This window comes from Callorhinus ursinus, unplaced genomic scaffold (genome assembly GCF_003265705.2).
Source record: "Callorhinus ursinus isolate GAN/ISIS: 27379988/994484 unplaced genomic scaffold, GSC_fseal_2.0 scaffold1, whole genome shotgun sequence".
NCBI classification, from domain to species: domain Eukaryota; kingdom Metazoa; phylum Chordata; class Mammalia; order Carnivora; family Otariidae; genus Callorhinus; species Callorhinus ursinus.
This window is the reverse complement of record NW_027397063.1, coordinates 55,820,822-55,845,438: the sequence shown is the minus strand read 5'-3', so window position 1 is coordinate 55,845,438 and position 24,617 is coordinate 55,820,822. Positions and strand designations below refer to the sequence as shown.

The 24,617-nt window shown below is 41.4% G+C and overlaps 1 protein-coding gene across 8 annotated transcripts in view; it reads left to right on the top strand.

Moving 5' to 3' along the window:
• The window catches only part of CD80 (CD80 molecule), a 39,294-nt gene extending 15,078 nt beyond the window's left edge, over positions 1–24,216 (top strand). For 2 of the 8 annotated variants that reach the window (XM_025874677.2, XM_025874668.2), the window contains 6 exons: positions 958–1,259; positions 8,492–8,809; positions 13,530–13,811; positions 19,166–19,267; positions 20,493–20,605; positions 22,444–24,216. In XM_025874677.2, the coding sequence (XP_025730462.1) occupies positions 1,160–1,259; positions 8,492–8,809; positions 13,530–13,811; positions 19,166–19,267; positions 20,493–20,590 (900 nt within the window). In that variant the 5' untranslated portion in view covers positions 958–1,159 and the 3' untranslated portion in view covers positions 20,591–20,605; positions 22,444–24,216. Of the gene's footprint in view, positions 1–10; positions 878–957; positions 1,260–8,491; positions 8,810–13,529; positions 13,812–19,165; positions 19,268–20,492; positions 20,606–22,443 lie in introns of those variants that run through there. The other 6 variants (XM_025874728.2, XM_025874736.2, XM_025874699.2 and 3 more) reach the window with 6 other exon arrangements.
• The last annotated feature ends 401 nt before the right edge of the window (positions 24,217–24,617 follow it).

The following is a 24,617-nucleotide window of genomic DNA, read 5'->3' as shown; positions in this document are numbered from 1 at the left end:
TACATTTACTACTATCTTAATATGGGATAGCTCAGTAGGAATAGTTACCAACAACCTGACTGCCTTTTTAAATAAACATACCATCACTCCTATCTCCAAGATGCATACTTACTTCCAAAGGAGCCTCCCTGGGGTCCCAGCATGGCTGGTGAGTCATCAACAGAGTTATGACTTATAAAATTCTAAAGAAGTGAATCTGAGCTAATCCTGGTTAAAATGGAGTGTGGCTAATAAAACAGTCAAGTGAGGCTAGAAAATGAGCTCTGGGATGGTTCCCAAAAGGGGTCCCAAATGTCTTCTGAGTAGCATTGGACTGTGTCTGTGGTGACAAGCTCAGAAGATCACATTGGAGCGCAACATTCATTTTCAGTTCTAAATTCTGATAAATTTCCTGAAAAAATTTCCTCCCATGGTAATACATAATATAAATAAGTAATTTTTGTAGTACGTCTTTTCCCTTTTTACTAACAGATTTTTCTGTTGATTCAGAACCTCTGCCGGTTTAAGACATGTTCTTTGTGCAGGGCGTTTAAGAATGGAGACACTTTTTTATGTTAATGTATTGAGAAGGAAGTCGTTTCATAATTTAAGTCCTGCCTTGGACAAAATAGGACCTCATTGGTGCTCTGTGTTTCTTGGTATGTTTTGAAGAGGATCTGAATTTTGGCCAGCGGATATTGAGGGCCCTGATAGTTCTCTGTGCTTTGACCGAAATCTCATTGTCCCCATTAAGCAGAACTATTCCATGGGAGCTGTGGTTCGTTCTGGAAACATGTACAGGCAAGATCACCTCCTCGGAGTTCCCCCGACCTTTGCTTTACCCTTGAGATTGTGTGGTTTAGATGTTGCTCAGATTAAGGTTCCCGGCTCATTTCAGGTAGGCAACTAGGGAGTTTTATGACCCATACTAGGCCAACCTTTCTTCCTGGGTGACTTTAATTTTTTTTTCCCTTTCAGGTTGTGAAAATAAATCCACAATCTTTTATATTCAGGAGTTTGGAGACCCAGGTACGCCATCCACGGTGTTTTTGCAAACATCACAGGAGAACCCTCTGTGTGAGACAGCTGAATTGTCTTCTGCTCCTGCCTGGTGCTTGCTGGAAGGTACCCAGGTCTCACTTGGTTTGAAATTGTTTTTGCTCTCTAAGCAGCAGAAGCCATGGATCACCCAGCGAAGTGGAGAACACCACTACTCGAGCATCTGTATCTCAAGCTCTTTCAGTTCTTGATGCTAACTAGTCCTTTTTACTTCTGTTCAGGTAAGGAACTCTCAGGAGCTTGACTGAGTTTGCTGCTTCAAGGTTTAGGAGGTGGGGTTTTCTGTGCTGCCCCCTTCTGTCACTCTGCAAGTTGACCTTCAAGGGCTGGATTTGGGGGGCTGTTGAGAAGAGTGGGGCTCATCCTGCTGAAGAGTGGTTCTGACTTTATTTTTAAAGTCAAAACAAAAGATCTTCTTTCTGCTGAACAGCATACCACCTGGTTTCCCCAAAGTAAAGAGAAGGCTTTGGCTTCAACACGGTCTGCCAGTTTGCAAAGAGCCCAATGTCAAAGGTCCTTGTCTTAAGAGCTGCTCACTTAAAGCATGAGTTCACTGCAGGCATCGGAATGTCTAAGTGTGAGGGAGGGAGGAAGAGGGGACAGGAGAGGAGTTTGGGCGCACGGATTACGTGCCTGCCGTGATGGTAGTCGTGCATTTTCTGTCCTGGGCTTGAAAACTTGCTATTTTACATGGTTGCTGAACCAAGAGAACCACGACCTAAGTTTCATAATTTATGCATCAGATATTGTGTATATTTGACAGTTCTATGACATTTCCAACAGTTATAATTTTCTTCTAGGAAGCTGGGGAAGCACTCCCTAATGAATCTTCTGGGGGAGTCTAAAGAGTTTAAAAATGTTTAGAAGGAAATTTATACAGGCTTCCTAGAAATATGTGTGTGTGTGTTGGGGGGAAACCAATGAAAAAGGGAAAGAAACTATAAAATGAAAACCAGGGTTTTAGCAATTAAGCAAGTGGAAGGAGACGATGTTTGAGCTAAAGAAAAATATTTAGGAAAGCACTTTGTCCTACAGCTATATTCAGATTTTACTATTGCTGTACTGAGTCAACAAACAAAGCCCTGAGCATCTTATGTGTGAACACTTATTATGTACTCAAAAACTGAACCTGGGATTCCTGCCCTCTAAGAGATTCGAGTGTGTTAGTTGAAGAAGGCAAAACTAACCCCCAAGCTAGTGAAGAGCAGTAGAGTGCCTGGTCCCGATCCTAAGAGCCCGAGACCTGGGAAAGGTGGGACCATGGCGGGCTGGGGCAGCCCGGCCAACTTTATGGCAGACGCCGGGTGATGGTGGGAGAATTCTGGGTGGGGCCACAGTGCAGACAAAGGCTAAAGGTAAGGATGAGTCTGGCACAAGTGTTCTTTCTTTTGTGTACTCATCTATTAATTCAACAAATATTGAGCATCTCCTCTGTATAGGATACTTTTCTTGGTCCTGGGGACAAGTTGTGAGCAAGATTGACATGGCTTTTTTACGGTCATTAGGAAGAACGTGAAACTCAGTCAAAGAATCCCTCAAATGAATGTGCAAACGACAAACACTGTCTTTCTCTGCCAGAGGGGAGAGTGGTAAGAATGAGCTGGGTGAATGCAGAAGAGCAGCATGTGAAAGAAACAGAGGAGCAAGGAAGTGGAGACAGCGTGTTGGGGCAGGCGGAGGGAGGGACCAGACTCCATAGGGCTCCAAGGCCATGGTCAGGAATCTGAATGTTATTTGGAGGGACTGGGAAGCCATGGAAGGTTTTAAGGAGTGACGTGGTCTGTACCAATCACCTGGGGGCCTTGTCCAAAACAGTTTCTAGCACAGGGGATTTTCAGGGCAGTGAAAAGACTCCATATGATGCTATAATGATGGATGCATGTCATTTTATGTTTGTGGAAACCCACTGAATGTATAGTGTCAAGAATGATCCCTAAGGGAGACTACAAATTTTGGGTAGTAATGAGGTGTTAATGTAGGTTCACTGATTGTCACAAATGTACCCTCTGGCATAGGATGTGGATGGTAGGGGAAGCTGTGTGCGTGGAGGGGATGGAGTATATGGGAACTCTCTGTACTTTCCATTCATTTTGCTGTGAACCTAAAATGCTCTAAAATAAAGTCTGTATATTTTTGAAAAATACAGTTTCTGCTGAGGTGGGCCAGGGAGGAGCCTAAGATTCTGCATTTCTAACAAGGACTCAGGTGATGCCAATGCTGTTGGGCCACAGACCTTCCGTTTGGGTAGTAAAGCTCCGAAATGATGTTTTAAAAAAGAAGTGTTGCTAAAGCATAAAGAGCAGCTTGTAGGGCTGCCAGAGTGAGGGCGTAAAACCAGTCAGGAGGCTATGTTGGACAGCTTTGATGAAGACACTGGAGTCAGGGCGGGGGGTGGAGGTTGGAGAGTGTGGTGCTATAGCATCAGGGAGGAGCTGGGAGCTGCGGATGGCCCGCAGGAGGCAAGGCTGGGTGAGATCACAGAGGCTTTGGCTTCGGAGAAAGGGATTTGCCACACATCCTGCTCTGGTCTGGGCCAGGAAGCTGCACTACCCCCCACCCCACCCCTCCGCCCCCATCCCCAGCTTGGCCATTGCTGCCCAGAACAGGGGACCACTTTGTCCTGAGAAGGGAGGGGCTGGCCAAACTCCTCTCCACTTCTGGTTGGGTCTGTGGAGGCAAAACACTGGACTCGTGGACTCCAGAAACTGGCAGTTATAAGGCGGAGAGGGTCTAACTGGGTGGCTCTCAGAGGGGCCAGCACGGGCAGCTTTCTCTCAGAGGTGGGGTGTTTTCAGGAAAGCAAGCTCCAAGGTGAGGGGAGACGCCTTTGGTAGGAGTTGGCCAGGGACACAGGAACGGTGTTGCCTGTAAGTCTATGGCATGAAGAAGACTGAGCCAGAGGGAAAAGAATGCCCTCAGAGTGCCACAGGGACTCTTCCCGTCATCAGGTACCATCTGAACGCTGCTGGCCAAGGGCTCCTATGAGCCGTGGTTCTGGCTGGGACAACCCTGATATTCAAAGTCCCTGGGCTTTTTCAAGATTTAAGTACCATTTGGAGATGCAAAGGATCAGATTTATACAGAGCGTACAAGCTGGGTCTCAAGAGGAGAGAAAGTCAGGAGTGATGCAAAAATCAGGTGACAGGTCTCAAATCTGTCAGCCGCTGGAGAACAGACACTTATCTTCCTTGTGTTCCTGGCACCAAGCCCAAGGCCGACACAAGCCCCATGGGCGCTGGTTCACCTCATGAAGAGCACTTAGCAGTGTCCCAAAGGGTCACTGCCTTTGGAAGGGTATACACAGACCATTAACAGTAAATCTCTAGATGGTGGGATTATAGATGACTTTTATGCTTTTCTATGCTTTTATTCTTTCTATAAATTTAATGTGTGTCTCCTTTAGAGTCAGGAAACACCTTTATTTATTTATTTATTCTTTTATTTTTCTAAAGATTTTTATTCATTTATTTGAGAGAGCGAGCACGTGCGCATGAGAGAAAGCACAAGTGGAGAGTGGGGGAAGGGCAGAAGGAGAAGCAGACTCCCCACTGAGCAGGGAGCCAGATGTGGGGAGATCCCAGGACCCTGAGATCATGACCTGAGCTGAAGGCAGATGCTTAACCATCTGACCTACCCAGGCGCCCCGAGAACACCTTTATTTAAAAAGCATACTTAAGTCCCAGTGACATAGCATACATCACAGCACATGGGGACTTAAGCTCTTCTGCCCAGCTCTGGATACTTGGCTCAGTCCGGATGTCAGCCAGTTACCACGATTATTCTGGCCTGTCCTGGGTGTGGTTCAACAAATCACATCCTATTAATGACAGGAACGGCCCCATTTAAAAATCTGTATAGTGTTTTACAGTTAACTAAGCACTTTTACATCTGGGTATCATACAATCCCTGTGATAATTATGTGAAATTTTAGGGGAGAAATTATTATGCTTATTTTGCAGAAATTCCCAAGGAACCACCTTGTTCAAGGTTATGATTCTAATGTGCAGCTAATAGAGCCAGATCTCATCTCCTAATGCCTAACCATGCATTCAGCAAATAGTTATTGAGGACCTACTATGGGCCAGTCCCTGTCCTAGATTCTGCAGATATAGCAATGAACTAAACAGATAAAGCCCCAGCTCTCACAGCCTCAAAAGTAACTACTGCTGGAAACAAACTTGAAGAGAAATAAATCAGGGCAAGGGACTAATGAGCAGCAGGATGGATGGGGTCTGGGAAGAAGGTGCTGGTTAGGGAGAGTCGGAGAAGGGATCTCTGACAAAGGGGGACCAGAGCAGAAACCCGAGAGAAGCAAGGCACTGAGCTGTGTGGCTGTCTGGGGAAGGCACTGGTACCTGGCACTTGCCAAGGTCTGCAGGGGCGTCTCATGTGTGTTACCTCACAGAATCTTCATGCCCACTTTGTAAGGTAAGTGTGGCTCTGCTCATCTGTAAAATGGTGAAGCAAAGTCAAAATTCCACTAGGTTTTAGGCAGTAATGCTCAGAATCCAGGGACCCGACTCTCCCCTCCAAATCCACCGAGGCAGACAAAACACTTCAGACCTTTCAGTTGTCTGCATGCAGCAGGCCAGAGTATGGAAGCCGGGTCCCGTGGAATTTCCAAATCGCTCAGAAGATTTTTGGTTCCTCTTTTCAGTCTGGTTCTTCTTCAGCATGAGTGTGTGGTGAGAGGATTTCACATAGGAACATTAAGGATCCCATTGATGGTTACTGACCTTTAGAGGGACACCCACGCTTCTCCTCAGATGGCTGGACAAAAACTCCTTAAGTGTCATCATTGAAAGTAGCTCGTTTTCAGTTCAGATTCCTCTTTTGCTAATGTCACATGTCAAACTCGGTTAGAAATCCTGGATTCTTTTTGGGTGGGAACAAACAGATCATAGGGAGAGATCCTATTTGGAATCCCAGATCAATGAGCTGCTTTCTGTCATGGTATCTGTCTGGCCCATAGCAAGACCAGAGTCCTGAGTACCTGACATAACCCCTGAGTGCAATGGAAGGACCAGAGGGTAGAAGGTGGGAGCAAGAGTTGGGAAAGAGAGGAAAGGAAAGTCTTAGAGAAGACTTGCTGTGTATTAGGGACTTTCCATGTATATCATTTAATTGAATTGAATTTTACAATGATCCTGGGGGGCAGGTATCATATCCTTTTTACAGATGAGGAAACAGATTTATTAGCAGGTGGCTGAGCTGGGACTAGAATCCAAGTCAACAGAAACCCATAGTTCATGCTCCTTATACCTGTGAGTTTGCTTCTGCTGTATCTTTTTATTTTATTTTTTTTAAAGATTTTTTTTATTTATTCATTTGAGACACAGAGATACAGAGAGAGAGAGAGAGAGCATGAGCAGGGAGAGAGGCAGAGGGAGAGGGAGAAGCAGGCTCCCCACTGAGCCAGGAGCCCGATCGATGTGGGGCTCGATCCCGGGACCCTGGGATCATGACCGAGCCGAAGGCAGACGCTTAACCATCTGAGCCACCCAGGTGCCCCTCTGCTGTATCTTTTTAAAGAGAGCTCAGGTTATTTAGCTATTATATGCTCCTCTCAAGTATATCTTTTCATCTCTTCCCCCTTTTTCAGATATGTTCCCTAAAGTTGGGGTTGGCAGTGTTCAGCACAATTGCCAAAAGGGGTGCCTTAGATCATTCTCAGTTACTTCACCCTGCTATGAAGATACCTGCCATCACAAAACTCACTTCCTAATGCTTTGGGGGGCCCGTATCCAGTCTGATGAAGGCCTGAAGAGTGGCTCTTGAAATAGAGAGGTGCTAGTGCTCCATGATCCTGCTGTCTGAGGAGAGAGAGAGATTGGAGACTCGATCCTTAGATAGCAGCCCCCCCTCCTGCCCAGGGGAGGCTGTGTGGCTCTGGGAGATAATGCATAATAGCATTGGGTGGGGGAGGCCGTGGCTAGTTGTGAAAGAGCTTGGGCTTAGGGGATCTGCTTTTAGGTCAAGCCCAGCATAGGAAGAATGATAAAAAAAAATCAGAAAACACAGCCTGACGGGAATTTGGTGCTACTGATAAATGCTTAGGAGCTAACAAAAAGATGGAGCTTGGATACTGAAATGTTGGTAAACCTGGAATACACTGATGGGAAAATGAGCAGAATGTTTTAAATGGGGACCCTCTTATAGGGCAGCTGTTGCATGGATTGCAGATAGCTGAAAGAGATGGAGACCAGATATAGATCATTTAGGGTCGCTGAAGAGAAATGGTCTGGAGGTGTAAACTACACTTTGTCTGGTGGGGATGAGGGGAGTCAATTCAGCCTTGAGTTATGAGGTCAGTCCAGGCCTGGAAAGAAAAGGACTGTTTTTCAAAGCAAAAAAGCTTAACAGTGGGGTCCAGCTGGGGTGTGGGCAGTGTTGGCCCACTTATCCTGTAACTGGGGCCTAAAGTTGGGGAAACCAGTAAACAAGGAGAGTGGCTTGAAAGGTCTGCCCCAGAAAGTGTAGAGCTGGGACAGCTTCCTTTCCTGGGCTTAGTTTCCTCATCTATAAATAAGAACACCAAAATGAATGAACATGGAAGTCCCTTCAAGATCTCACGTTCCGATGACTTCCATATCCCCATGGGGCTGAGTACATTGTCTACCCATAGTTGGCATTCATATGCTAGGTCTCCTAAAGTCCTCCTTCTTATGGGACTAGTGGACCTTCTCCCTCACTGGCCATCGACAGATGAATTGAAAAGAAAATGTGGTATATACATACAATGGAATATTATTATCATTATCTTATTATTCCTTAAAAAGGAAGGAGATTGTGGCACATGCTGAAACATGGGTGAACCTTGAGGACACCATGCTAAGTGAAATAAGCCAATCACAAGAAGAAAACACTCTATGATTCATTATATGCAGTATCTAAAGTAGTCAGACTCATAGAAACAGAACATTGAGTGGTGGTTACCAAGAAAGTGGGGGGCAAAGAAAGGAGAGTTGTGTAATGCATAGAGTTCCAGATTTGCAAGATAAAAAGTTCTGGAGATCTGTTTTCTGACAATGTGAATACACTTAACACTACTGAACTGTACACTTAAAAATGGTTAAGATGGTATATTTTTACATTTTTTTAACCACCATAAAAAAAGAGAGAGAGATAGGGTGCCCGGGTGGCTCAGTTGGTTAAGCGACTGCCTTCGGCTCAGGTCATGATCCTGGAGTCCCAGGATCGAGTCCCGCATCGGGCTCCCTGCTCAGCCAGGAGTCTGCTTCTCCCTCTGACCCTCCCCCCTCTCATGCTCTCTCTCTATCTCATTCTCTCTCTCAAATAAATAAAATCTTTAAAAAATCTACATAGAGAGAGAGAGAGAGAGAGAAAAGCACTGGGGACCAAAATTATAAGTGACTCTGAATTGCCAACTCTGAATTCCTGCTTCTGCAGGAGGCTATATTTAATAGAAAATCTTCTGTTTACCTCTCCTTAGGCATCATCCAGGTGAACAAGACAGTGAAAGAAGTAGCAGTACTATCCTGTGATTACAACATTTCCACTGAAGAACTGATGAAAGTTCGAATCTATTGGCAAAAGGATGATGAAATGGTGTTGGCCATCATGTCTGGAAAAGAGCAAGTGTGGTCCAAGTATGAGAATCGTACCTTCACTGACTTCACCAAGAACCTCTCCATTGTGATCCTGGCTCTGCGCCTGTCAGACAATGGCAAATACACCTGTATCGTTCAAAAGATTGAAAAAGGCTCTTACAAAGTGAAACACATGACTTCGGTGATGTTATTGGTCAGAGGTCAGTGGGATTTTTCTGATTTACGATAAGCTGGCAGATTCTTGATGCCCTTAAAGACATACTCCTACTGATTTAGTTGAAAATTTTACCGAAGAGGGATGTATCTTCATTTAGGGTTAAGTAAGTCTGTGGTTTTACAAGCCCTAATTGACTTCTCAAGACATCCTGGAAATATCTATTAGTGTGCGTTTCTTGCATTTTGACAATCCAGATTTATGACAGTCATCCTAAGGCACTAGAATGACCTAAAATGCCTTCTGAGTCATAAGGGGACTCACTTGATTTGATGTAGCTGAACTATTAACTGCCCTTGATCCAGTAATATATTCTTGTGAAAGTATATTGAAAGGTATAAGAACAATGCAGGCAGAGATATTTTTCAAGTAATATTTGAATGCCTATTACTATGGCTATTGTACAATTTATATTTATTATTATATTTGAAGCTCTCATCTAATGGGTATTCCTACAAAGTTAGACATTAGAGGACTGGATGCATAATTTATGTAACAGGGAAGAAAATTAATTCATAAATCAAAGCTCTACTTCTACATCTACTGTGAAGGCAAGCATTTCTTGGGTAAGAAGGAGGCTTGCATTTATCACAGGTGATAGTACTAGAAGATACTAATATAGCCTGAGCCCCTTGCTGAGAAATGATAGCCCTTGACCTTTCCCCCATACCTGAAATTCAGCCATGTTTCTATTTCTTCCTGGACACTTGGGCCTTTAGTGGAAACTGAACCTATTACTTAATAAGAGATCATCATTCACCTTGGTAACAGATAATGTAAGTGGATCCTTGGTGAATTCCTCACTATTCTTCCCTGCTCTGTTCTCCAGCTATGTTGAATCTTCCACTTCAGCATCCAAATCACACCTAAAGCTTAGGAGATAAGCCAGTTACATGGGATTACCTTAAACCTCCCTCTTTGTGTATTCCCTACTCATGGAGAGAGCAATGATTATATGGTGGTGTGATTTTAGGGGTTCTACCAGGCCCACCTTCTCCGAAGTTCTGACCTGCACTGATTCCTAGAATTCCCACCATTATTGCTTCTCCTGCCAGTTTCAGCATTGTTCCCCCTACAAGATCTCTGTTAAAAATGAAAATGTGTTACCTGGGGGAGGTGGCACCACAAACATATTAGCCTGTAGTAGTTAATTACGTTAGATATAGTCAGTCCTGTCACAGAATGCCCGAAGGGAAGTAGATGCAGGACTATATACATTTTGATAGGAAGATAAAGAATAAAACCCAAGAGGGAGAAGAGGCAGAATTTCAGGAACGGCAAGACCTAGTAGCAGACCACAGCAGCAGACCAGGGACAGCTCAAAAGGCAACACAAGAGTGCTGGGGGTCTCAGAAGGGCCCGGAGGGGCAGGGCACCAAAGTCAGATGAGTGAAGACAAAAAGGGAAAATTTTCATTTGACTCAGAACCAATCAATTCTTATTTTTCCATTTGCATCAGTTACAACAGTGCTTCTCTTATATTAGGGTTCCTATGAATCACTATAGGATCTTGTTAAAATGCAGATTCAGATTCAGTAGGTGTGGGGTTGGATCTTCGATTTGGAACTAAGAGATCACCAGGTGATTCCCAAATGTACAGCTGCTGAGGACCACGGTTTGAGAAACAAGACATTAAATCACTTATTTGACTAGGATGACTAGCTGTCCCATTTTGCCCGGGACTTAAGAGGTTTCCTCAGACACCTGAGACTTTCTCAGGTTTGGCACTGAACAAGTTGGTCTCTCTACATTTGCCTAAGATTGCAAAATGGTATAATATCGGCATTACAATATCTAAAAGCCTCTCCATTAACCAGCATTTGGGGAACTAGCTGTACTAGTTAACAGATTAACTAGGGTAACGGATGTTTACCTTTCTAACACGTGTGCACCTCTTCCTTTCCTAATAAGATATTTTTACCCTACCCATTCTGAATGGTGAAAATGTGGGTTAATGCATTAAAACGAGATACAAAGGAATAATTGTTTTAAGGTTATTTATTTATTTATTTATTTGACAGCGAGAGACACAGCGAGAGAGGGAACACAAGCAGGGGGAGTGGGAGAGGGAGAAGCAGGCTTCCCCCGCTGAGCAGGGAGCCTGATGTGGGGCTCGATCCCAGGACCCCGGGATTCTGACCCGAGCCGAAGGCAGATGCCTAACAACTAAGCCACCCAGTTATTATCCCAAAGGAATAATTTTTTGATGGTTCACAGTCTTGCAAGGCTTTAGGTGCTGTTACTTGAGATGGATCACCTCACTGAAGGGATAGAAGACAGCTGAGGCTGTGCTAAGGCTAGCCAGACCTTGCAAAGATGTACAGAATATTTTCAATATTCTTGTGGTTAAGTATCTCTCAGAAAAGCAGAGCACAGAAATGAACATGAATCATAATTTAGGATATGGGTTACTTGGATTTGTTATTCCAGGTTATAACACATAACATTGATGTTGTAAGAAACAAAGGGAATATTTGTTGTTGTTGTTGTTGTTTAAGATTTTATTTTGTGGGCCTCGAACTCACAACCCCGAGATCAAGAGTGGCATGCTCCACTGACTGAGCCAGCCAGGCGCCCTACAAAGGGAATATTCTTGATGTCAGCTACCATTATAATTTTTTGATCTTATAAGATAAATTGCAGGAGTAGGAAATGTCAACTAAAAATGGCTCAGGAAAATGTCAAACTTAATTTAGAAACAGGGTTGATGCAGAAAAGATGACTTCACCTCCTACCAAATGCAAGTTTTTCCTTTTCCTGGCAGTTATAATCACTTGTCATAACTTCCCCTTTCTCTTATTATTCACGGCGCTACTGGGTGGTTTTGGAAGTTTTCACTGGGCAGCTTGATTTAAATGAGGGAGCTCATCCAAGAGAGTACAAATTTAAGACCCACATAACTCCATGTATTTATTAACTGATATGCTATGTGTCAGGTCCTGTGCTTCATGATTTATATTAATGATGTCATTTAATTCTTAGAACCCTGAAATGCCGGTATTATTATCCCCATCTTAGAGATGAGCCAACTAAAACTGAAAGTGGTGAAGTAATTGGCCCCAGGGCTAAAAGGCAAAACTGGTTTCAAAACCTGCTGTTGGATCTTGGCCAGCCTGTTCCTTAAAGGAAATCTTTATTAATTACGTATGTATGGTTCCCAAATGTTCTTTTAAAAAACCCCAACTTTCTAGAGAATCACAATCCTCATGAGTGGCTTCAGCTTTACATTATACATTTTGTATTAAAAGAAAATCCAAGTGGTACAATTTGTTTACACTATGATGCTTTCTAAATAAACTCTTTAAAAAAAAAACAACAACACAACAACCCGCTGTTGATGACCATTACGCTATACTATGTCTCTCTGTGGAACTCTGAATTGTGAAAAGAAATCTAACTGTATGGGATGAAGTATGCGGGGCTTGGTTTCCCACACTCAGGCTGAGAAGTATACATTTCTTTAGGCCTAAGACAAAGGGAGAATGTGAGTTAGAGAGCTTTGTCCTGTGTTCTCTGCAGTCATTTCACTATGCTTTGCTTTGTATATACTTTAGTATCTTATTGGGGGTCAACTATACAAATGCAGGAATGCCTCAAGTATCTTGGAGAAATGCTAGGAAGGCCCCTGTGTCCTTGTGATGCATATCAGAATAGCAAGGGAGTCGGTAAAGTAGAGTGGTTGAGATTACAGTTTCAATATTGTACAATTTGGACAGAGGCTTATCTTATTAAAGACTACTTTTGAAAATTCAGCAAGGGAATGCTAAAGAAAATTTAGAGTGGTGGTTATCTCAAGTTTGGGAAATGGGGAGACAACAAAGGTGAGACCATACAAGTAGATTTACATAAGTTATTACAGTCAGTGTGCTGGCTCTCAAGTTTGATGGTGGTTTCACAGGTGTTTTTTATAGTATTAACTCATAAATAGATAAATAAGAGAGCCACTTTGTATACCTCAAATATTAGGAAGAAAGGCAAGAAAAGAAAGGCAGGAAAGGAAAGGGGAAAAAAAGCAGGCAAGGGAACAGAAGAGAAGGAAAGAGAAGCTTCTGGTATCAGAAAAACTTGAATTCACATCCCAGTTTTGCCACTTACTCATGATTTCTCTCGACCTCAATTTGATTATTTATAAAATGGAAATAGTATTAGGTTAAGTCAAATGAAATTGCTGATATTTGACCTTTCTTGACATACACCTGCCTCGTAGGGTTGTTGTAAAGATGAAATGAGGTAGTGTCTAAGACCTAACAAACATTAAGAGCTCAGTAAATGTTGTCTATTATTTTTCCCTTCATCTCTTACAAATGCAAAATACTATGTCAGTATTTATTCACATAGATCTACTTCTTTCTATAAGTATCCTCCTACCTCCATCAAAAGTGATGAAGAATTGGGGTGCCTGGCTGGCTCAGTTGGAAGAGCATGTGGCTCCTGATCTCAGGACCATGAGTTCGAGCCCCACATTGGGTGTAGAGTTTACTTAAATAAATAAAAATCTTTAAAAAAAAAAGTAATGAAGAATTGACATACCCAATTCAAACCAAAGTTGATCTTTGGATTATACATAACAATAATTTATGAGAAGTTGCAAATTATATCTCATTTTATTATTCTTATTAAAGCTAATTTATTAAAAAAAAAACCTCACACACCCCCACCGCACCAATACATAATGATATGTACTTATATCTTTGTTCTTTCTTCAGCTGACTTCCCTGTCCCTAGTATAACTGACCTTGGAAATCCATCCCGTAACATCAAAAGGATAATGTGTTCAACCTCTGGAGGTTTTCCAAAGCCTCACCTCTCCTGGTTAGAAAATGAAGAAGAATTAAATGCCATCAACACAACAGTTTCCCAAGATCCTGAAACTGAGCTCTACACTATCAGCAGTGAACTGGATTTCAATATAACAAACAACCATAGCTTTGTGTGTCTTGTCAAGTATGGAGACTTAGCAGTATCACAGATCTTCAACTGGCAAAAATGTAAGTAACATTGTTCTGGGGGAGTTTCTACTGTGTAAAATCTAAAAAAGAAAACTCAGGGCGCCTGGGTGGCTCAGTTGGTTAAGCGGCTGCCTTCGGCTCAGGTCATGATCCTGGAGTCCCGGGATTGAGTCCCGCATTGTGCTCCCTGCTCAGCAGGGAGTCTGCTTCTCCCTCTGGCCCTCCCCCCTCTCATGTGCACGCTCTCTCTCTCTCTCTCACTCTCTCAAAATAAATAAATAAATCTTTAAAAAAAATTTATAAAAAAAAAAAGAAAACTCAGCCAGATCCATTTTAGAATCGTGTATATTGACTTTGATAGCATTTCTTGTATTTTTATACCCACAAATGATAATGAAGTGATATTATGACTTGTTAAGATCACTGTACAAGGTGTGAGCATGTTACTAGACTAATTTTCTTTTTTTTTTTTTTTTTAAGATTTTTATTTATTTATTTGACAGAGAGAGACACAGCGAGAGCAGGAACACAAGCAGGGGGAGTGGGAGAGGGAGAAGCAGGCTTCCCACGGAGCAGGGAGCCTGATGCGGGGCTCGATCCCAGGACCCTGGGATCATGACCCGAGCCGAAGGCAGACGCTTAACGACTGAGCCACCCAGGCGCCCCAATTTTATTTTCTTTAATAAATTTTCTAAAATTGAGACATCCAAATAAGTGCTCTCCCTCAAGTAGTCATCCTAGGAAGTTACTGTAACAATATTGTTGATATTGAAAGCACTAAAATTTGTCCTTCTTTGGACTTGCACTTGGGGCTTTGGTACTTTCTTTTTTGGGCACCTCCTTCCCATTGTCCCATGGTATCAAATCATTGCCTTTTGTGGGTGAATGTGCCTTTTAAGAACTACTGGTTCATTCACAACTAAGTCTGGTAAAGAAGGTAAATGACAAACTACTTGAGGGCAATGACTGAAAATAGAGGTCATTTTTGCCCAAATACCATGACCTTCAAATACTTTACCCTTCAGCTCATAAACTTACAGAATTTTCTGTCCCCAAGACGTGAAATCATTTGAAAATGTAAAATGGAATAAGTTGAGCTTCTATAAATTTATGCATGTTAAACCCATAATGGGTTATTACAGAACTCAGATACTTAAAATAAGTGTCTAACTTGTATGGCTGATTGTATGGAAGACCATCAGCTCTCTCTCCCACTGCCCAGGCCCACTCTTAATGGCACATTTTGTGGCTGCATAGTAATAAACAATACTATGAATTTGATATATAGTGGCACATGGATATATAGTATAAGATAGAATGTATAGCATGTCTTCCTCTGATCTTTACTTGTAGTAGAGGAGATATTTTAGATGGTCTAGTAGCTCATTCTAGTGAATGATTTACTCTAGATCTTTCCATCTTGAAGTGCACTTGTTCATTATTTTCTTCAGTAGGTAATGAGATAAAATTTCCTGGGAATATTAGTTCAAATACAAACAAAATTTTGACATGATTTTATTAATAGTCCAAATTCATTTCTTTCAGTCATCTTTTATGTGTTCTAAAGATTTTATAAAAATGAGGTTTGAGTTATATAGTTTATTAATTTATTGTGACTAAGGTAGGGATTAGCACACAAAACAGTAATAGCAGCTTCAATCATCTTATTTTGGACATTATATTTGGAATATGAGTGTATATGATATTTTAGGACAGGAATTGGCAAATACTTTCAGAAAAGGGCCAGGGAATAAATATTTTAGTTTTTGTAGGTCAGATGATCATTGGCAACACTCAGTTTTGCTGTTATAACCTAGAAGCTGCCATAAACAAGACATAAATGAAGGATATGGCTGTGTTCCAGCAAAATTTTAAAAAGGCAGTAGGCCAGGTTTGGTCTGTGTACTGTAGTTTGCTAACTTACAGGAAACAGAATGTAGCCCATTCATATAAAAGGAGGGAGCTCTTATTTAAAGTTGATTTAGACTGTCCAGCTTTAATCTTTTCCCTGATATGCCTTCTCTCAATTCTTCCCTCATGCTAAGGATGAAGAGTATACCTTTTTGGTCTAATGAAAAATACTAGCTCTTTGCCCTACATTTACAACAATTAATGGAAAGATGATTAAGTGTATGGGTTTATTCATTTCTTTGTTCATTCAATCTTTATTAAAGTAGTTATCAGATACCAAGCATCTTCCTAAGTACTAGTGTTGTCTTGATTGTCAGAGAGCTTTAGTGTATAAATACTTCAAATCTATTAATTGAACTGCAGGCATCTTTTTCCCCCCCATTTTTTTTAAGGGCGAGGGGCAGAGGGAGAGAAAGAGAGAATCTAAGACAGGCTCTACACCCAGCACGGAGCACTACACAGGGCTTGATCTCAGATCTCACGACCCTGATATCCTGACCTGCACTGAAATCAAGAGTCAGACGCTTAACTGCCTGAGCCAACGAGGTGCCCCTGAACTGCAGGCATCATTTAGAGTCTAAAGCAAATAATGCATTTGTGGGTGGTCAAGGGCTGGCTACATAAACAAACAAAAATTAGGTGTACAGTTCCTAAAAATGTTACAAGTCAATGTGAGCAAAGCTTTACATAAATATTTTTATAATTTATTTTATGTAAAAATATTTATGTAAAGCTTTATATAAATGTATTTACATAAAAATATTTATATAGGGGCATCTGGGTGGCTCGGTCAGTTAAGCGTTTGACTCTTGATTTCAGTTCAGGTCATGATCTCAGGGTTGAGAGACCGAGCCCCACGTTGGGCTCCATGCTGAGTGTGGAGCCTGCTTAAGATTCTCTCTCCCTCTGCCTCTGCCCCTCCCCCTACTCACACATACACACTCTCTCTCTCTCAAATAAATCAATAAAGTCTTTTAAAAATATATTTATATAAAGCTTTATGTAAATACCCACTCTAAAAAAATCCCCCAATTTATTAATTAAACAGATTGGGTCCATGATTCTTTTAGCCTCGGCCTGCCAAATTGGTTAACCCTTGATATACTGGAAGGCACATATGTGTGTGGAAGGAGGTGAGTCAGGGAGTCCCACTCATGGTGTAGCTCACAAGCTGTATGTGCCGATGTCCACACTTGACTCTGTAATTCGGATTCTGGTGGTGCATTACTAGATTCCTACTTGGCATCATGACAGAGCCGGTTTGCTGCTACTAGTTCCTCCTTCTTTTTCTCAAACATACATCCTCTTTCTAGGCTGAGTGAGGCTTGAGGATGAGTGAGGAGTGGCCTCTGAGAGGAAGCCAGGAGTAAGTCAGAACCTGTGGAACTTTTAGATTCCCAGGATAAGAGCAAGAGCCTCCCTGTCATTCTGGTCTGTAGAGGCCAATTCTGGTAATCACTCAACTTCATGCAATCCGGTGTTTTAGAGGAAAAGAAAAACAAAATAAAACAAAACCCAACTTTCCCTAGTCTCTAAGTGGTAGGTTCACTAAAGTCAGATGTGCATTTTAGAATAATCACTGTGGAAGAATATGTAGGAATTATTAGAGCCTTGGAAACCAGAGGCAAAGGGACCAGTATGGAGACAACTAGGTGGGAGGGAAGAAAAACCCGAACTAAGGCAGTTGTTGCATGAGATTTTGGGAAAAGGAACCAACTGCAGAGGTATCCTGAATACAGAATAGGAAGTCCATGGGAACCTACTGGGAAGTGAGCACAAAAATAAGGCTTCATTCTTATTTGGGTAACTATGGTGTTGCTCTTCACTGAAATGGGAGAATATGGTTGGAAGATAGGCTTTGGAAAGATTATAGTGAGTTCAGTTTAAATCAGGTGGAAATTCTGGCATCCAGCCATGTAGTCGGCAGTTGGAAATTCAAATCTGGAGTTCAGAAACACAGGAGGACAACAGGTGTTGGTGAGGATGCAAAGAAAGGGGAACCCTCTTGCACTGTTGGTGGGAATGCAAACTGGTGTAGCCACTCTGGAGAACAGTATGGAGGGTCCTCAGAAAGCTAAAAATAGAATTACCCTATGATCTAGCAATTGCACTGCTAGGTATTTACCCAAAGGATACAAAAATACACATTCTAAGGAGTACATGCATCCCGGTGTTTATAGCAACATTATCAACAATAGCAAAACTATGGAAACAGCCCAAATGCCATCCACTGATAAGTGAATAAAGAAGATGTGGTGTCCACATATGTATATATAGTAGAATACTACTCAGCCATCAAAATGAATGAAATCTTGCCATTTGCAATGACGTGGATGGAGCTAGAATGTATTATGCCAAGCGAAATAAGTCAGAGAAAGACAAATACCGTATGATTTCACTCATGTGGAATCTAAGGAACAAAATGGATGAACATATGGGAGGGGGAAAAGAGAGAGAGAGGAAAACAAATCATGAGAGACTTAACTATAGAGAACTAAAAGTTGATGGATGGAAGTGGGTGGGGGGTGGGCTAGATGGGTGATGGGTATTAAGGAAGGCGTTTGTTATGATGAGTACTGGGTGTTTTATGTAAATGATGAACCACTGAACTCTACTCCTGAAACCAATGTTGAACTGTATGTCAACTAACTAGAATTTAAAAATAAACAAACAACCCAGTAATTTTTTTGTGACAATGCCTGTGCAATATTTAAAGTAAATCAATCTGTAAATAAAATTTGCATTTTAAATAAAATGTGCTGTAAGGAAAAAAATGAGATCAGAAATATGATATACAGATTTAGAAATCAGATGGTATTTTAAACCTTGGGTGTGGATGAGAGAAAGGGAAAAGGCATGACAGATCTAGAAAGAGAAAACTAAGGTATATCTAGAACATGATGTCAACTAATTTTTAGTAATACATAGAAATATCAGCTATAAAAATGAGATATAAAGACAAGAACACTTTATTTTTTTAAAGATTTATTTATTATTTTTATTTTAGAAACAGAGAGTGTGTGCATGAGCTGGGGGAGGGGCAGAGGGGGAGAGAGAGAATCCTCAAGCAGACTCCCCACTGAGTGCAGAGCCCCATGTGGGGCCCAATTCCAGGTCTCCAAGATCACGACCTGAGCCAAAACCAAGAGTTGGCTACTTAACTGACTGAACCACCCAGGCACCCCAAGACAAGAATACTTTTAAAGTATCTCCTTAGAATCTTTTTTATGCCAACTTAATTCAGTAAATGCAAAAGTTCAAAATTTCTTTTTCACATCTGATACCTGACATCTGGATATTAGTTGCCCACAAATACGTGTCTGATCAAAGAATTATTCAAGAAAAATGCTAGCAGCTACTTAGTGGAGAGCTGAGCAGAGAAAGAAGTGAAAAATACTCTCTACAGTTGTATTGATATAACAGGTATAGAATCCTGCAGCTGGAAACACATTAGAGCTGACACTATTCTTTTCCCTCCACAGTTGAGCCACCCCCTCCTGATAATTCATTCCTGCTCTGGGTCATCGTAGTAGTAAGTGGGATTTTTGTGATCACTGTCATTAAAGGAATCTGCTCAGCCTACAGTAAGTACTATCATACTATCATACTATCATTCTGACCTCAATTCCTGGAAGCCCAAACTCTATCAGTATGTGTCAGCAACCTTCCAAGGTTTTAGCCTAGGTTATAGCCTCTTCTCGTTTTATGAAAACCTTAGTGTATTCTTTACTTGTCCCACCAAGTTCTATTCATTCACTGGACAGACATTTCTTGGACACCTACTCTGTGTCTGGTTCTCTACTAGGCACTGGAGTTACAAACATGAGGAATTAGTGTCCTCAAGACACATTCTAGTTTAGTCCATTTATTTTTTCCCCTTTGGGTTTTCTTGGAGACACTGAGGCTTGATAACTAATTTGAAAATATTTCTGATGCAAAGTGATATTCTAATCTTTGATTTTCAAGTGGAGGAAAGTCAGAAGGACAAGATTTGGGGTCAAGAATTCTTAAAGGAGGGTAAGATGCACTAATGACACTGAGAAATTACATGGCCACAGGTGATTTTTGCCAATTCTCAATTGCTTTGAATACATTTTTGGTTGAAAGATAAGGAGTGGTTGAGGAAAGAAGAGATATCTAGGACGTTTTTCCCTAGGAGTTCAAATTTTTGGCCTTATACATATGCTACCCTCCAACTCTGTAATTAAATGAAGAGGAACTGCTAGGCCAGAGCTGAGGCCATAGTCACCATGAAGGAGCACCAACCTTTCTTGGAGTAGAAATCATGTATATTGAGCAAAGAAAATTGGAAGACAAACATCTGATGATTTTCCCAAACTTCAGCACAAAAACTGTCAAAGCACAGGGAAATCACTAAGACTCTTTGCAACCAACAACTCAACCCACAGATAGGGTGAAGAAGTCTGGTGGGCTCAAGGATGTTTTTGATACAGACTGCCCAGCCTTACCCCTCTAGTTGAGGATCTCTTATTAACACTACTGACATTTAGGGCCAGATAATTCTTTGTTTTAGGGTTCATTCAGTGCATTGTAGTATATTTAGCAGCATCTTTAGGCTCTACTCACTATATGCCAATAGCGTGCCTGCCCCAGTTGTGACAACCAAAAATGTCTCTATTACATTACAAATGTCCCAGAGCAGGGTGGGGGTGGGGGGTGCTGGGAAATCTCCCTGGTTTAAGAACCACTAATCTAGTTCTTAGCCAGTGAAGGCTTCCTGAAATATTTGGGCACAATTTAGGGGAAACTCACCTATCTAAATCTTTATTGTTTGTGCTTGTCTTCAAGGACTTGCTGCAAGATGTAGGAGAAAGAGGAATGAGGAGGGCATGGACATGGAAAAGATCACTCCTATCAACATAGGATCTGCCCAAGCATCCGTATGAGCAGAACATCTAGAGGTAGCTCCTCTAGCTCTTCTCTACCAGGGTGGAATATATGAGATATATGGATCCCAAGGCACAATGTTTTCTTCCTCTCAGTACCAGATTTAAACCCTACCTCACCTTCTCAAAAACCTAATTCAGGTTACTCTAAACAGATGGTTGGAATCTCTCTCCCCACATGACTTGCTTATTGTTACCCCTTTCTTTGCTGTGCCATTCTGCTGTGTTGAAATGTCACCCTGTCTTGTCAGTCAACTGTCTTTCATTATCTGTAAAATACCTTAAGTTCATCTTGAAGTAATATTCCTGGCCCAGCTGCTTATTCTGATCATTCCTTTTTGCCTGTATCCCTCACTACTGATGGATGCAGATTAGGGTCCCTAACTGGTCACTCTGTACCACCTCAGTAACGTCCTCATTGGTCTCTCTGCCTCTAACAGAGTCATCCTACTAACCCAGTAACAGCCAAATTTTATAAAGAATCATTTCTCCATGTCATTTTCCCACTCAAAAACTCAGAAAAGACCCCCAATGCCTATAGGAAAAGTTTTAAGACTTCTAACTTTCCACATTTCAATTGATCTCTTCAGTATAAACATTCTCAGTTCTTTGAACTGTTCTCCACATAGTAGTTTTCCAGAAGCTTCATGTGAATACACTAGATGTCAACAAATGGAGTCCAAGACTTTAGATATGGTCTAATTCAACATACAATGGGAAAATTAATATCTGGGATCTGGAATGTTTTTTTCTGTTAAGAAAGCCTAACACAGCAGCAGGTTTTTTGTCACACTATTAACTTACATCAATTTTGTGTTATCCCAAACTACCCAGGCCTTTTCATGTTGAGAGAAACATTGGAATCCAAGAGACTGATACCAGGTCCAGGGTGGTTTATAGCCTCCATAAACAGTCCTTTTTGACTTATGAAGTTAGGGTGAGAAAGCATAAGAAATGAGAGTCTGCAGAGTTATCTTAAAAAAAAAAAGGAAATGAAATATAACACCTGAGACTTAATGTAATAGGTAATGTTTTACAAAAGCATTATTTTATTATTTCATTTAGTCTTATAAAAATCTCTGTGAACAAGATCTTTATCTCCATTTTATAGGAGAGAAACCCGAGTCTCCCTCCCAGAGGCTGTGATTTGCCTTGGGTCAGGCAGGGAAGGAGCAGAGCAGGACTCAAACCGGGTATGAAAGCTCAGGTTCCTTTCATCATAGCAGCCTATGCACATTTCCCCACAGCATTCTCTGTTTCCTGTTTTCAACTTCTTCAGGATGCCCTTTCCAGGATGTCCCCCTCAGTTCTGTGATTACCTAGAACTTCCTTGACTTTCCTTGTTAACAGTCTTCTGCTCAGCCAGCTGGTATGTCATACTGAAGCCAGGGGTCCAGGCTCCTACGTGGCCATCTTGTCCAGTTCAAGCAGCTCTGCCTTTGAGCTGCTGGAGCGGTGCAATCTCCAGCACATCACATTCCATCCTGCGTTTATTCTCACGTGCATGTCTTATATTCTTTACTGAGTTGTAGGCTTATTGAGAACAACCATGCCTGATACCTCTGTTTGCCTCATAGGTAGAATATTACCTTGATCACTAATGTTTGGTTGTTTGATGATAGCTGGTGCTTAATATTTGCCTGATATTTCATGTAATAAAAATTGTCAGACTTATCCTAAATTCTCCCATAATTTGGACTTCCCTTTATATTCTTTGGCCATCAAGATTAATATCTACAAATGTCACCTCAACTTGGGAGCACCTTTGTGATAAAAAATATAAAGTTTTAAAATGGTTTCCCCCTTTGAGAATTTAGGGTTTGAAGTATTCATTTAATTTTTTGTTTTCTCAGGTCCCACCTCCAACTTAGATTGACCTCTTCTTTGAATTTCCTCGGATGGCCAGGATTATCCCACCTTGCACTTCAAGTATCTGTTCTCTAGGAGCCTCTTCATTTCAGTGGCCCTGCAAAAAGTGACCAGAGGAATATGGTGGGGATATAAGTAGCTCTGGTAACCTTGGTCAAAGAATTTAGAAACAAAGAATTGTTCAGGCGTGGAAGAGACATTTGAAAACACTTGTCTCATTAATGACAAGGACATCAAGGCCCAGGGGGGTGACCTGAATGATAGAGGCCTGAGCCAGAACTCAGATTTCCTGTCTCTGGTGCTCTTTTCCATTAGTCTGGCTCTGTGCTATTAACTGGTGTGTGTCTGTATATATATACACACACACCAGTCAAAATGCTTCTGGAAAAAGAATTTGTCCAATGTCAGGTCAACTCTTGAGACTTGATATGATGCAACGCTGGAGGATTTTGTGTTGTTATAAAAAGCAATCTGATGTTCATGTGTTGGTAGTATGCTGGTATGTATACCGATGCGAGGACGATGGAAACATTAGTGGTGTTAGCCAGTATTTCATTTTTCATTGTGCTCTCTTCTGTTGCTCTCCCACTTCTCCATCAGGTTCTGGAGAAAGTAGATCTATCAAAAACTGATATCCTGTGACATGTAAGATGAATGACTTATACACCTCAAAGCAATAGTCAGGATGGAGAGGGATAGGTGGGTTTAAAGAATCATATCCTACTGGTTCATATTGGACTAATAATCTCCTTAAATGGCTTTATGCTAGTTTAACCTCATTTATAAAATATGAGAAGGTTCTCATTTAAAATGAGATAGGTTTTTATGGTGTATTACTAAACAGTAAGCTGTCCTTAGAAATCTATCGAGGTAATGAAAACAGCATTCCATAGGCCTTCCTTAGATCCCTAAAGTGGCTTTTCCTCCTTGGTATTTCTTTTTTTTTTTTTTTAAAGGCTACTTTTTAAATTTTTTTAAAGATTTGATTTATTTATTTGAGAGAGAGAGAATGAGAGATAGAGAGCACAGGAGGGAAGAGGGTCAGAGGGAGAAGCAGACTCCCTGCTGAGCAGGGAGCCCGATGTGGGACTCGATCCCGGGACTCCAGGATCATGACCCGAGCCAAAGGCAGTCGCCCAACCAACTGAGCCACCCAGGCGCCCCCTCCTTGGTATTTCTGATCCTCTGACACCAGCAGAGAATTGAAAAGGTGGCCAACTGCTGTTCCTGTTACTTGCTCATGACTCCTCTTTCTCTGAAGTTGTCTTCCACAACTCAACGGATCAGGAGGTGGACCTGACTTAAGCGGGAGCAATCAGACATTCTCATTTGAAAATTTGACGTTGGACAGCAAGTTGACCAAGTTTCTCACATGTGGCTGGGTCTAAAACATTTAATTTTGGTAGCTATAAAGGGACCAGATTATGCTACATAGTCTAAGGAGCAGAAGTACACTTTTAAATGGTTGCTCTCAGAACAAAATCGCTGAAGGAAATAAAAGTAGGAAACCGACACGAACTTAAAGCAAAGAACAAAAAAAAAAAAAGGGAATTGCCGCATTTAGTTAAGATTAATAATCCTTAGACATCAAAAGGAGACCTCAAGTCAGAAAATAGTACACACCTAAGAGACAGCTTATTTATACTTAAATTATATTACATTACTTATTACATTTGATAAATGTGTTAGTACTATTTTTTCAAAGAGTTGTACTTCTGATATTTTTGTGATGTGAATAAAATTATTTTTAAAACCAACCATCTAGTTTTCTAATTTCTAGTTGGAGAATTTAATCTATTATGTGGATGTGAATAAAACAATAAACAGATTGACTGCCAACTTGTCAGCAGTTTATGAATGGGATAATTAAGAAAAACATGCTTTATGGAGTGTGGTGATAACATGTAAATCATGTTAATAATATACTTGTGCAGAGGTTCTTCTATCCTTATAATTACTAATATCTGTTCTTCTATCTCTCATCCCCTGTGCTCCAGGGCATCGTGCTATGCTCCACATGCATCATTTCACTTAATACGCATTCTGAGGTAGATACTATTTCATTTGACAGAGGGGAAAACTGAGACCTGAAGTAAAATGGCTTTGCTATAGGTCACATGGCAGCAAAGCCACATGGCTGGGATGCTAAGCCAGCGAT